Source organism: Gavia stellata, chromosome 7 (assembly GCF_030936135.1).
Source record: "Gavia stellata isolate bGavSte3 chromosome 7, bGavSte3.hap2, whole genome shotgun sequence".
NCBI lineage: Eukaryota > Metazoa > Chordata > Aves > Gaviiformes > Gaviidae > Gavia > Gavia stellata.
Genome location: NC_082600.1, coordinates 3597102 through 3609227, shown reverse-complemented (window position 1 = coordinate 3609227; position 12126 = coordinate 3597102). Strand labels below are relative to the sequence as shown.

Genomic DNA, 12126 nt, shown 5'->3' with positions numbered 1-12126 from the left:
AGGGTGTTTTTGGCTCCACTCTCTGTAAAACCCAGCCGCCGGCCCTGAGCGCACTGTGCCAATGCACCCTGACAGCCCGGCGCCAGTACGGCCTATCCTCGGTGTCACCGTCTGTACCGACAAAGGGCCCCTTCTGCGCATCCAGGCGGGGGATGAGCGCGGGGCCCTGTCTGGTGCTGTCCCTCCCCAGGGCTGTGGACCTCAGCGAAGACCCTTGCTTCGGCCGTGCTTCACTTAAGCAGCTTTTCCTCCGCTGCTAAAAGCTGGAGACTGTTTTGCCTGAGGCTTGTAAAACCTGGCTTAACCTCACTAGTGACAGAAGCACCTCACAGAGGTCGCAGCTGGGCAGGAGCCAGGCCAGAGTGTTTGCAAAAACTTAAAGCACTGATTCTGGAGGCCAAAAGGAAACCAAGAAGGTAAAAAAGCCAAGCGGAGCAGCTCTGGCCTCGTGAGTCAATAACTGCTTCCTGTGCAACCAACCTCTTAGGAACTGACAGCAAACTTTAATAGTTCTGACAATAAAAGAATAGAACCGTTGAACACACTTTCTATGCGCTACACTGAGTATATACACAGAAATACAGCGAAACGTTCTCCAGTACATACACAAAGTGATACTCGGTGCCTCAGTTACGAACAGACAAGCACGCTTTCCGTACAGGATCATTCACCTGCCGTAGCAGAAGTGCCCTTACAGTTTCTGATAAAGCAAGTTAATACATCTTTAATTATGTTTATGTAATTAAATAGTTAATTGAAGGAAAAACTTGGTTACATGTTATAACTTTTTCAAGTGTCTGAAAATAAGTTGGCTTTTGAATAAAGCTAAGGTCTGGAAGATGTTTAGTTGCAGTATAGTGAATTAGGATTTCTTCAGTGACTTCGTAACTAATTAAGAAGGGGAAATAAGGCGTCATAAATTAGCTGGGAAGTACGCTGGCTATGACAAATTAAAAGCACTTTGGAGTTGCGGCAGTACCGATATGTACATATTAACAAAACGGAAAACATGCTGACATCTTCCCGTCAAACACCGTGTCGTGGAAGGAACACACCGAAGCCACTTGTTCTCCGCTCTCCCCGTTCCAGGGCAGGAGCTCGCGATGGGTACGAGGATGAGAGTGTTGAACCGATGACAAGACGGCTGCGCCTCCTTCATGCATCGACGGGAAGGTGCCCGGCTTACACCTTCTTCCTCTCCGCGCCCTCGGCGGGCTCCGCTTTCTGTGCAGGGAAGGCGTGGTGGTACAAATGTCTGTGCGTCGCTGCTGCGCTGTACAGTTTGTACAAAGCCTGGGAAAAGAGAGAGGGGATGGTTACGTCCCCGGCCCCGCTGCGTGCGACACGTACGGTCTGTGCTTTCGCATTCGTGCTGCAGCGGTGGGTTCAAACCCATCGCAGCGTGCAGTTTGTTTTGCGCGCCAACTCCTGAGTGTGTCAAGCGTCCAACAGGCAAAAGAACTGCATTTAACAGTTTGCTAATCTTTCAAACAGCTCAGCTACGGGAGGAGCCCCCTTGAGCTGTAGTACATCAAGGGCTACCTGGAGTACGAGCAAGGGACTTACAGGGGTTGGTTCTCTCTACAGGTTTCACACACAGAGTTTAAATTTCTGCAGCCTCAGCACTTTGTTTTACACCACCAGGCAGAGACACATTGCGTGATATGGAGGGCTTTGTGCTGTAATGGGTACCTGGTTTGTCTACATTATTTTTCTGCAGATGAAGGCAAGTTTGGTGGTTTGGTTTTTTTTTCTTCTAATTTTACCATTTTCCATTTGTACCCGGGTGTATTTTCCAAGACAAGGCTCCGAGCCCGAGGGGCTGCTGCAGGCGCTGTCTCTGCAGCGACAGGCAAGCCCACCCTGACAGACAAGCCTGTCCTTCGCCAACAGCAGCACCACAGTCCAATACTTGTGTGCTCCCCCGTTTCTGCAGAGCATCGGTGTCAGTGGGCTGCCGGCCTCAGAGGTGTCGTCACGGGGGGGGGTCAGCGGGCAACAGCAAAACGCCAGGGTCAGCCAGGAGGAGTGGCTGTGGTGCTGTACCATGTCAAAGTCGGCGTGGCCGTGGGCTGCGTTTCCTGTACAGAACTAATGTCCGAGCAGTCACGGGGCCGAGAGAAGGCTCTGAGCCCGAGGGGCTGCTGCAGGCGCTGTCTCTGCAGCGACAGGCAAGCCCACCCTGTCCCCCTCCCACCCTGCGGTGGCCTTTATACCGAGTGCAAACGGCACAGGCGATGCCCAGAGACAGGTCTGCTTCGAAAGGCCTTGGCGTGAACGACTGGCACAGCTCTGATGTTTCCATTTCAAATGAACTTTTATCCTTCAGAGCAGGGGGGAAAAAAATAAACCCCACCAGCTGCAGCTGCTGGGGGGCATGAAGACTGTTGGTGAGCCAGGATTAGCTCAGGACGGGGTGGGACGGGGCAGACGACCGGCAGGAAACCGCGCGCTCACGGGGTGATGTGTTCCTGTGTGCGCGGGGGTGTTGAATGAAGCAGGCGAGGCTGAAGCAGCAGCAAGGAACAGGGTGGGGTGAGAAGACTCCGGGGGTGTTTAAGGCGCTGCTGACCGCATCCCAAAGGAGCCGCAGGAAACGGAGGTGGGGCTTTGCGTGCCAGTGTTTCGGGATTGTTTGGGAATGTAGTGGCCTGGTGGAGGAGACGTCATGCAGTGTCTCTGGGTTTCTTTCTTGAAAATACGCCTTCAAATCCTACATACGTGACCTTGCAGCATTTTTGTGCTAATTTAGGCTTTTTTTTTCATGCCAAACCAGTCTCACAGAGCCAACTTTGACATGACAGGATTTGTTCAAGAGCTCATCAGTAGTAGCTGTCTTTTGTCACGCACCTCGGCCAGACTAGGGCGGCATCTGGCTACAACGCAGGATGCGTGCAGTAGTACAGAGTAGTAAGGATGCCTTTTTTTGTTGGTGGTGTTGGTGGTTTAATTAGATGCTGACAAGGCTTTGCCTAAACACGGGTCCAGTCGCCCTCGGCGCAGGCCTGGCAAGCTGCTCAGTGCAGTGCCCCTGTGGCGCTGGGCAAGCGGAGCCACGAGCCCAACCTACGCGGCTGCTGATGGTTGTTGAGCCAGGGCTCCCTGCAGGGCTGCACCGCGAGCGCTGGGCAGGGACCGGCTCCCCTCGGAGCAGTTCCCCTGCCAAGCAGGGCGAGAGGGGTTGTACTCTGCCTGCTGCCCCAAGAAGAGGCAGGGGAGATCAAATACGCCTCCCAGGTGCTGCATTCGGCTTAATCCGATATGAGGTGGTTTTGCCCAAAACACAACACACAGCACTTCCAGCAGCACAGAAAGGCCTCGCCAAGTATGGGGGCTCCTCAGCTGCTGGGGCAGGAGCCCAGTTGGTGCTACAAAACAAACTGGTGTTCAGGTTTGACCTCTCAGCACAACAGGAAAATCGCCAAACAGAACTGACGGGAGAAAGCTGAAAATCCCCATCATAACAAACACACTCCTCACCCAAAACTCTCCCCCACTTGGCTTCCAGCACCACCTGAAGCACAGCACCCACGTTTGCCCCCCCACCTTCCCCAGGCATCTGGATCACAGGGAACAACCAGAGCCCAGCCGCTGGCAAGCATCCTGGTGCAGGGCCGGGATGTCACCGCTGCCCAGAGCCCCCGCAGCCCCCGGCCTCCGCAAGCCCAAAGGCAGAGACGCAGCTGCAACGTGCATCTGGGTCCGACACACTTTTCCCCGGGAGCCCGCAGCTCGGCTGCCCATGGGAGCCAAGCGGAGTTGCATGCCAGGGAGGTGGGGAGAATAAGAGCCACTTACCTCATTTGTGCTTCCCTGGGGAGCAGCATTGGGAAGAAAAGGGGGAGAAAGAAAAAAAAAAAGCATCTCTGTGTATCACACACATCCATGGGAGCGCACAGTGCTCACACCTCTGGCCAGAGCCACTTGCTGGTGCCAACATGGCCCCGTACTCGCCCTGCACAGGCTGCCCCTCTTGCAGGACCCCCTCACGGCTCTGTCCAGTCCCGCTGCCACGGGACACCGAGCGCTTGCACGGGAGAGAGCCATGAGAGCTTTGAACCCTCCCGGGGCACCTCGGGCACCAGCCCTGTGTATCGCAGTGGGCAGTCACGCTGCCCAAGCCCCGGTGCCTGCGGCAGGGCGAGTACCGCCCGTCTGCGCGGCTCCTTCTCGGGAGAACTTTCCCTTCAGTTGGAAAGCTGTGCTGCACAGCCCGCGGGGGCCAGCCGGGTGTCAGGGAGCAGCTGCAGGCACTTTAACCTCTTTATTTTGACCCAGCTGGGCAGATTGCAAGTGGGCAGCGTCTCTGGCTTCCTGCTGGCTGCGTCCTGTTCTTGCTTAACTAACTCCCCCCACACACACCGGTTTCTCCACAGGGATGGGCAAATGCTGGGCTTAAATAGGCCAGCATCTCCCAAAGGCACCCGGGAAGGGTCCTCAAGCAAACAGCCGCAGCACCGGCACTGACCGCACCGCAGAGGGGTTTACCGTGGATGCTCAGGCTGCTGAGGACAGAGCAGCCAGGATGAACCCACCTGGGATGCAGGCGATGGGCTGCCTCTCCATCCGCCTTATTTTAAAGGCTGCCCAGCTGAGCAACACGGCTACCCAGCTCTGGGATGAAGGAACTGAAAAATAAATGCTTCATTTTTTCCCCCCAAAGCTGCATGTTTAGCTCCAGCTGCAGCTCTCTGCGCAGCAACGGGAAGCAGGCGAATGTGGTCACTCCTGTTCAAAAACTCACCGGTGGATAAAAAGCAGGGGAGGAGCAGGTAAAGCTGTTGAGATCGGCCCTTCCCCCCTTGGAGCATTACAGAAATGAAACCTGTGATTGCGGCTGGTGGCTGCTGAGGGCCGAGCAAAACAATGAGCTCACCCCGGCTCTGCCATGGGAAAAGCAGGAAGCCATCGCACCCCTTTAAATGTTATTTTGGCACATGGGCCCACAGCTGCAGCTGCGTTCCGGTGGGCTGCTCCCCTGGCCAGGGCGAAGTGGGGCAGTGGGAGCCTGCAGGGTCCGGGCTTTCCCCGGCAGCTCTGCAATGGGGAGAGGAAAGGGCTGCTGCAGAAGGAGAAACAGGAAGGACTGAGCGTTAAAAATACCGCGGCTGTGGGCTGTGAGATAACCCTGCCAGGGCCCGGTGCTGCCGTGGCGCCGTTCGGAAAGCGGGCAGAGCAACACAGGGGCGTGCAGGGGGGTGCTTACTCACTCTGACCATTCTTAAGATTTTAGAGGTGTTTCTGTTTGACATCGGGGTCCAACCAAGACCTTCCCATGTTGTTTGGAAAAAAAAGAAATCTAAAAAGAGTGACCCAGCACAGCTGTGGCTGCAATGGGAAAGTGGGGCCCAGTGCCAAATCAAGCTGAGCCGAGACCTGGCCTCGGTCTCCGGCAGACCTGGGGAGAGCCAAAATCCCTGCCCTGAACCAAGAGAGAGATACGGGTCTGTTCTTTTTGACATACACAGGCATGCACGCAAAAAGCACACACATCGGCTGTGAGAAAGCCTCCCTGGTGGGACCCTAGGCAACGCTGCCCCATTTCCACAAGGTCTGAGACTCCACAAACCAGCATTTGGTGATGGGTAAGACAAGAAGAAAAAAAAGGCAGAACAAAATAGCTTGCTGTGAGTTTTCTCATCCCCAGCCCGGATCTACACAGCTTGTCTTTCACACTGGGCAGGATTCAGAGGCTCAGGCTCGAGCACGGGAAGGGGTGGGTCGGTACGCAGCTCCAGCCTTGCTCTTCACTCCTGCTCTCCAACCCATCTCGCACTGCCTACCTGTGCTACAACCACAGAGCAGTCCTACCCAGGCCCACCTCCGGTCCCTAAGACGTGTCCCCCTTACAGTCAACTCCACAAACTGATCTGAAAACATTTCCTCTGTCCCTGCTTTCCCCACCTAGAAGGTCTAAGGAATGGCCTAAAACTCATTGTCCTGCTGTCTGAAGAAGACAGGGCTTCTCCCACTGATCACAGCACAACCAGCTCAAGCAGCTGCATCTGCCCAGGCAGGACCAGCCAGAGCATCTAACAACCCTAAAGGCAAAAAAGGGGAGGAAAAGCCCCAGGAAACTCAACACTTAAGAACTTGGTGGGGTTTTTTTGTTTGTTTTAAATCAAAAGCTCTTTATCCTACCTGGTCCCATAACGCTGCGGCCACTTGGTCTATTACTGCGCCCAGTTCTCTGTACTCCCCAGAGTATCTGATATATGCCCAGGTACACAGTGTGATAAGTGTCAAGCCCATGATCATGTTGCACAGACTGGCTATGATGTCCAAGCCAATGAAGCCGGTCACTCCAGCTATCACGTAAGTGATGAAGATGACCACAAAGAGCGTGGCGGGGGTGCGGGCGGCGTGGAAGATGTTCTTGCTGTCGTTGTGCTTGATGTACTGGATGTAGAGCTCATCTATCTCGTTCTCTAGTTGCTGGAGGTAGCGACGGCTGAACTCCTCCCCACCCATCTTCTTCACCCCGCGAAACAGCTTCACAGCCTCCTCCTTCAGCTCCATGTGTTTGGTCTGGAGGTCACTAGGTGCAAGGAAGGGCTTGTCCCCACCACAGACCTGCATGGAAAACACAGTCCCATCACTCCAGAAACCTCAGCACCCACAGCTCCTGTGCTGTGCCATGCAAACCCCTGGAATTGGGGCTTTACAGGCTCCTGTTTGGCACAGACCGCTAGATCCTGCAGGAAGACCTCCACGACTGTGCTGTCCATCTGGGACAGTTCTGCAAGGTGCAGGTTAAAACACGGCAGCGGGTGTCTGCACTGGGAAGCTGCGTCCCACAGCTCCCCTACTCAATTCACTCACAGCCCAAGCCAGGATCTCGGGCAACACTGACGGCTGAGCTACACTGACCGGCAGGACCCTGAACCCCAGCATTTTCCAGTGCTGGAAACTCTGCGGCATTTTCCTTCTGCTTCAGAATATGGATACATTAGTTTTAAGGCCCAGGGCAGTCCACAGGCAGTTTGGCCACACACCTTTTTCCTGCCAATAGGCAGCGATCTCCAATACTGATGAACAGAGTGGGGGCCTGGAAGTGGCTGGAGACAGGCTGGGGTCTGAGCTTCACCTTAAAACATCACAACCATCCCCTCAGCAGAGCTGACGGATGGGCTGACAAGGCAGGGCATAGGTGAAAAGCCAGTTATAATGACTTTATCCCCTAATTAGCACCAGCCATAGTACGGGTTGCAGGGTCACACAGCGCTACCACCCCATTAAAATCCCATTTTTGGGTTGCATCTACCCACGCTGGGGAACGCTGGGAAGAGGATGCAAATTCAGCAGAAGCCATGTGGTCTGCAAAAAGCTGCCATCGGATGAAACAGTGACTATTTGTCAATCACCCTCCCCTGTCCTGCCATGATACCCTGACCAGGCACTGCTCTCCTCCAGCCTGCGAGAAAGCCCTTTCCCACCATGAACACAGGAGAGACCCTCTTTGGGACCCTGAACACGCAGTCCTGGCCAAGTCCATGCAGGACTTTTTCTACCAGGAACCCAGGCAGGGAGGTTTCCCCACGAGGACAGGAGAGCCAGGAGACACGAGCGCCGTGAAACGACGCGCTCGGCACCACCTACCTCTTCCATTCTCTTGCTGTAGGTGTCTTTGGCAGTGGCAACTGCTGCTAAATTGTTGGCTTCTGCTGTGGCCTGCAAGAAAGGCAAAAGGGGTACAAAGTTTAGCTGCAGAAAGACAGGGTTAAGAAGTGTAATTGCAGAGAGTAGCAGCCACTGGCTGCCTGGGTACCCGTGGTCCACACGTGTACATGGCCAAGACATGTGCATGCTACCCTGGTGCACGCGTACGGAATTAAACAGCTCCCTTGTCTTCGCCAAGTGTACTCTCCCCAGCCTCTGACCAATGCCAAATAAGATCATCCCGTATTTACACGTCCAGTCTCCTCAGTCCCCCTAGGCAAAAGCCTGCATGAAGAGAGGATTCCTACCCTCCAAGCCAGAGCAACGAAAACTTTGGCTTCGGCTGTGGGAAACGGCAAGAACACAGATAAAAGGCTCAGTCGTATGTAAACAGCTACAGCTGCAACCTCCCGCAAAGCCATCTGGCTCAGAGAGCAGAGCTGCAGCCCAGCAGCCACTGCCCGCGTGGGGGGCCACGTCACCTCCATGTGCAGCCTCACGGCAGCCAAAGACGATGCTATTTACCTGCGGGGAACAATTTCAGCTAAGCTAGCTGATGCTGTGCACACAGACAGCAAGTCACCACAGTCCGACCAAGGTGCATGAGCCGTGCTGCCGCAATTTCTAAGCAATATCAGACTCGTGACTGCCAAATACTTCCAAGAGGGCTGTTTCTTGGGTTGTTACACTAAGGCATTTGAAATAAAATCACAGAAGACCCAATGTGCTGCACTAGCTGGACACCTCTGACAATTAACTGGAAATCAATGGCAATTACAGTGCATGAATGCCCACCGGCTCACGGCTCACACTCACGTACCTGCAGCATCGACTTTGGGTGTGGCAGTTCTTCCCCTTGGTAGATCTTTATGTATGCCTGCAAAACAGTGCACAGAAAATTAAATCGCATTGAATACGGCATGCACCAGCAACATGCAAACACCCCCACCCAGTTCCAGACACAGCTTTAACAGGATGTTAGAAACACAGAAGAGGAGGGCGTTCCTGGCACAAGCCGGCTTCAGCAGGGGATGCTGTCAGAAAATGCTACATAGCATTGCTCGAGGTTGACTCCTTGGATGGCCTGGGTCAGTCACTCAAGGCTCTCGCTCCAACAGTTACACGAAGCATCTACCATCGGATTTGCACCTACCTCCGTCCTTCAGTGAAGGAGAAGGAGCTAGAGTCAGGTAGCCCTGGAGAGTAGGTGGTGAGAATTACTCACTGATGTCTTGCATTAAAATGTCCCAGTAGTCATGACAACAAAAATAAGCTTTTTCCAAAGGCAATGGGAATACAGCCCTCAGCCTACCTCCCCCTGGTCAATTCTCCAGGGGAGGAAAACAGCCCGGCCCACTCCTTGGGCTTACCGCATGGTCAAATACGCAACCGTGAGGTGTTTGCTTTCTGCAGCAATGAGAGTCAGGACTATTAGCTAGACCAAGAACATTTCCTCCAGCCATCAAGTGCTGGCCTGCCTGCTGCTGCTTTCCCCTTTAATTACAGCAAAAGTACAAGCGTGCCACAGATGAGTAAACCCACCTCCTCTTAAACAAGCCAATACCTTAAAATACTCCACAAGGCCTCTACAGGTGATATGGTTTCCATTGATCTCCTTAACGTCCAGGCTCTCAGGACTAAGAAGCCAAGGAATCAAAATCTTCAAGTTCTTGATGAACTCATCGTCTATCTCTGGAAACAAAATCCAATGTCATCAGTACCACCCCTCAGTCAGACTTGTCCTTCAGTGGGCACTCACACGAAACAAGAGTGGGGGACTCAAGCCAGGATACAAACTCAGGCACCCTATAATTTAGTGATGTGAGCACTCAGAAATGATCGTGGCCCCAGTTAGGTTGTTACTTAACCCATGGACAGAATATACGGCTGTGCATATATCCACTAACCAGCTTCATGGGCTCAAAAATACTTGCACAAACACAAATGTGACTGCGTGGGGAAAAACCAGAACAAAACCGCTTTTGCTGATGGCGCTGGTGATGCGCACACAACACTGACAGCCAGAGAGCAGCATCTTCTTGCCTAGATATATACACTCTTTGAAAATCATGACCTTGAGCATACAGGGCACAGACACGTGCTGTGCCTTCCTTTTGCTCTGCTCCGTGGCACCCGTAGCGGAAATCTTCTGGCAGGGCTTAGGCTCTCTGGCTCTCATCCCTGCCATCTCCTGTGCCAGCAGGTAAGATTTTCTGTGCCGAGTTCTTGGTCTCTATGAACCCATATGTGAAATTCTCATTGTAAAGCATTTTAAAGCTTTTGCAAACCATTAGGTGCTTGGTACAGGTACAGTAAGGACTCCTGCGAGTGACTGTGCACTTACATTGCACTATCAGACACCCCTCGGTGCAGGTACGAGGAGCAGGCACAATCTCTGCTCCTACCAGCCTGTCCCCTTTGCCAAAGCACAGAGCTGGCACAGGGCACTGTTTGAGGGGTCCATGGGCTGCTTGTGTCACTTCAACATAGGCAGATTAGTCTCCTAACAGTCATTCTTATGGCTTCACAGTGTCTGACATCGATTTACTGTCATTTAAATTAAACTGTACGTGGCTGGAGACAGAAAAAACACTGCAACATCCAGGCATTTAGAAGGTAAGGAGAGAGGGGAAGTTCCCCCACATTTCTTCCATCAGAGCACAAAAAGCTGCATACGGCTCTGTGGGAACAAGAAAAATGGTGTCAAGAAGCTGCTGCCAACTCCTGTGCCAGTTCTGCACACACCACTTCCGCAGTACTACTCAGCACCTGAAATTAAGGGGGGAATCAGCTCAGTTTCCACAAGCACACCTCCCTCCCGCTGCCTCGCCATCCTGCTTGCTGGTTAGCATGGAGTTTGCCAGAAGAACAAGTCTGATCACTACTAGCCAGACAAAACCAAAGACAAAGTAACATCTTTCTGTCTGCTAATCTATTTTAAGTGACTAAGGGCCACCTTCTCTATTGCTAAGATTGCAAGCAGCCTGTAACCAGCAATGCTGGTAAGCAGTCGGTTCACAACAGACAACTGAAAAAATCCACAGCACGTGGCTCCTTTGAGGGTGGAGAATCTTACCATGGCTTTTTTTCCTTCCCCCTTTTTTTTAACCTGTTGAACTAAGTGTGACCTGTAGGGAAACCACTGATCAGATAAGTCAGGAAGATTAAATATTCCTTGGAAAGCTTTTCAAAGTGAAATAACGTTCTCTTCCCCGGCCTTCCACACTCCGCAAGCACCAGCCTGCCTTCTGGCAACCGCTCTGCACCGCTCTGCATCTGTGCCGAATTGCAAGTGAGGCGTAATTACAGGCTTAACACCCTGTCCATAAACTTCCTATCTCAGCCCTGCCCTTCCCCAGTTGCCTATCAGCCACCAGTCCTGACAGTGCATATTGCCAGTGGCTCCGAGACATTTTTGGCCTCCCACACCTTTTTGGCCTCCACTTCTGTCTTGGCCCCACACACCTTTTCGTTCTCCCACACCTTTTTGGCCTCCACTTCTGTCTTGGCCCCACACACCTTTTCGTTCTCCCACACCTTTCCAGCCTCAATCTCTGTCTGGGCTCCCACACCTTTCTGGCCTCCCACACCTTTCTGGCCTCCCACACCTTTTTGGCCTCCCACACCTTTTTTGGCCTCCATCTCTGGGCCTCCCACACCTTTTTGGCCTCCCACACCTTTTCTGACCTCCATCTCTGTCTGGGCCTCTCACACCTTTTTGGCCTCCACCTCTGTCTTAGGTTAAAAGCATCTGCCAACAAACAGGCAGCTGCCGCACTTGGAAGAATGAGCCAAGCGCATCCACATCGTTGGGAGGAGGATCCAACGCCTCTCCCAGGAGTTTTTTCATGGCAAATACTTATAGAGGTTTCAGGAACCAGCAGGACAGTCTGCCAGGGCATCTAAGGTATCCGCTTAAAAACCAGACCTTTGCCTTCGTACCTTTCAGTTTTCCATCAAAATTAGGGTTGGTGGCGACTTTCAGGCCCGGGTGAGGTAAGAGGAAGCAGGAGATTTTGGTGAAGCAGGAATGGATGTGCTTTCTGACGTTCTGCAGCTCTTCATGCTGATTTCCTGAGACCTGTGAGAGACCAGTTTGCGGTCACAGAATCACAGAATCACTAAGGTTGGAAAAGACCTGTAAGATCATCAAGTCCAACCATCAACCCAACCCCACCATGTCCACTAAACCATGTCCCGCAGTGCCACGTCCACACATTCCATGAACGCCTCCAGGGATGGTGACTCCACCACCTCCCTGGGCAGCTTATTCCAGTGTCTCACCACTCTCTCAGTAAAGGAATTTTTCCTAATATCCAGCCTGAACCTCTCCTGGCACAACTTGAGGCCATTTCCTCTTGTCCATCACATGTCACTTGAGGGAAAAGACCAACACCCACCTCACCACAACCCCCTTTCAGGGAGTTGTAGAGAGCGATGAGGTCTCCCCTCAGCCTCCTCTTCTCC

General features: G+C 53.0%; 1 protein-coding gene across 1 annotated transcript in view; it reads right to left on the bottom strand.

Annotated features, from left to right (window-relative positions):
* Positions 1–483: 483 nt before the first annotated feature.
* The window catches only part of ATL1 (atlastin GTPase 1), a 43783-nt gene continuing 32140 nt past the window's right edge, over positions 484–12126 (bottom strand). The window contains exons 9-15 of the mRNA XM_059819457.1: positions 11602–11740; positions 9224–9351; positions 8480–8536; positions 7600–7671; positions 6142–6573; positions 3799–3813; positions 484–1293 (exon numbers count right to left, since the gene is read on the bottom strand). Coding sequence (XP_059675440.1) covers positions 1183–1293; positions 3799–3813; positions 6142–6573; positions 7600–7671; positions 8480–8536; positions 9224–9351; positions 11602–11740 — 954 coding nt within the window. The 3' untranslated portion in view covers positions 484–1182. The remainder of the gene's footprint in view (positions 1294–3798; positions 3814–6141; positions 6574–7599; positions 7672–8479; positions 8537–9223; positions 9352–11601; positions 11741–12126) is intronic.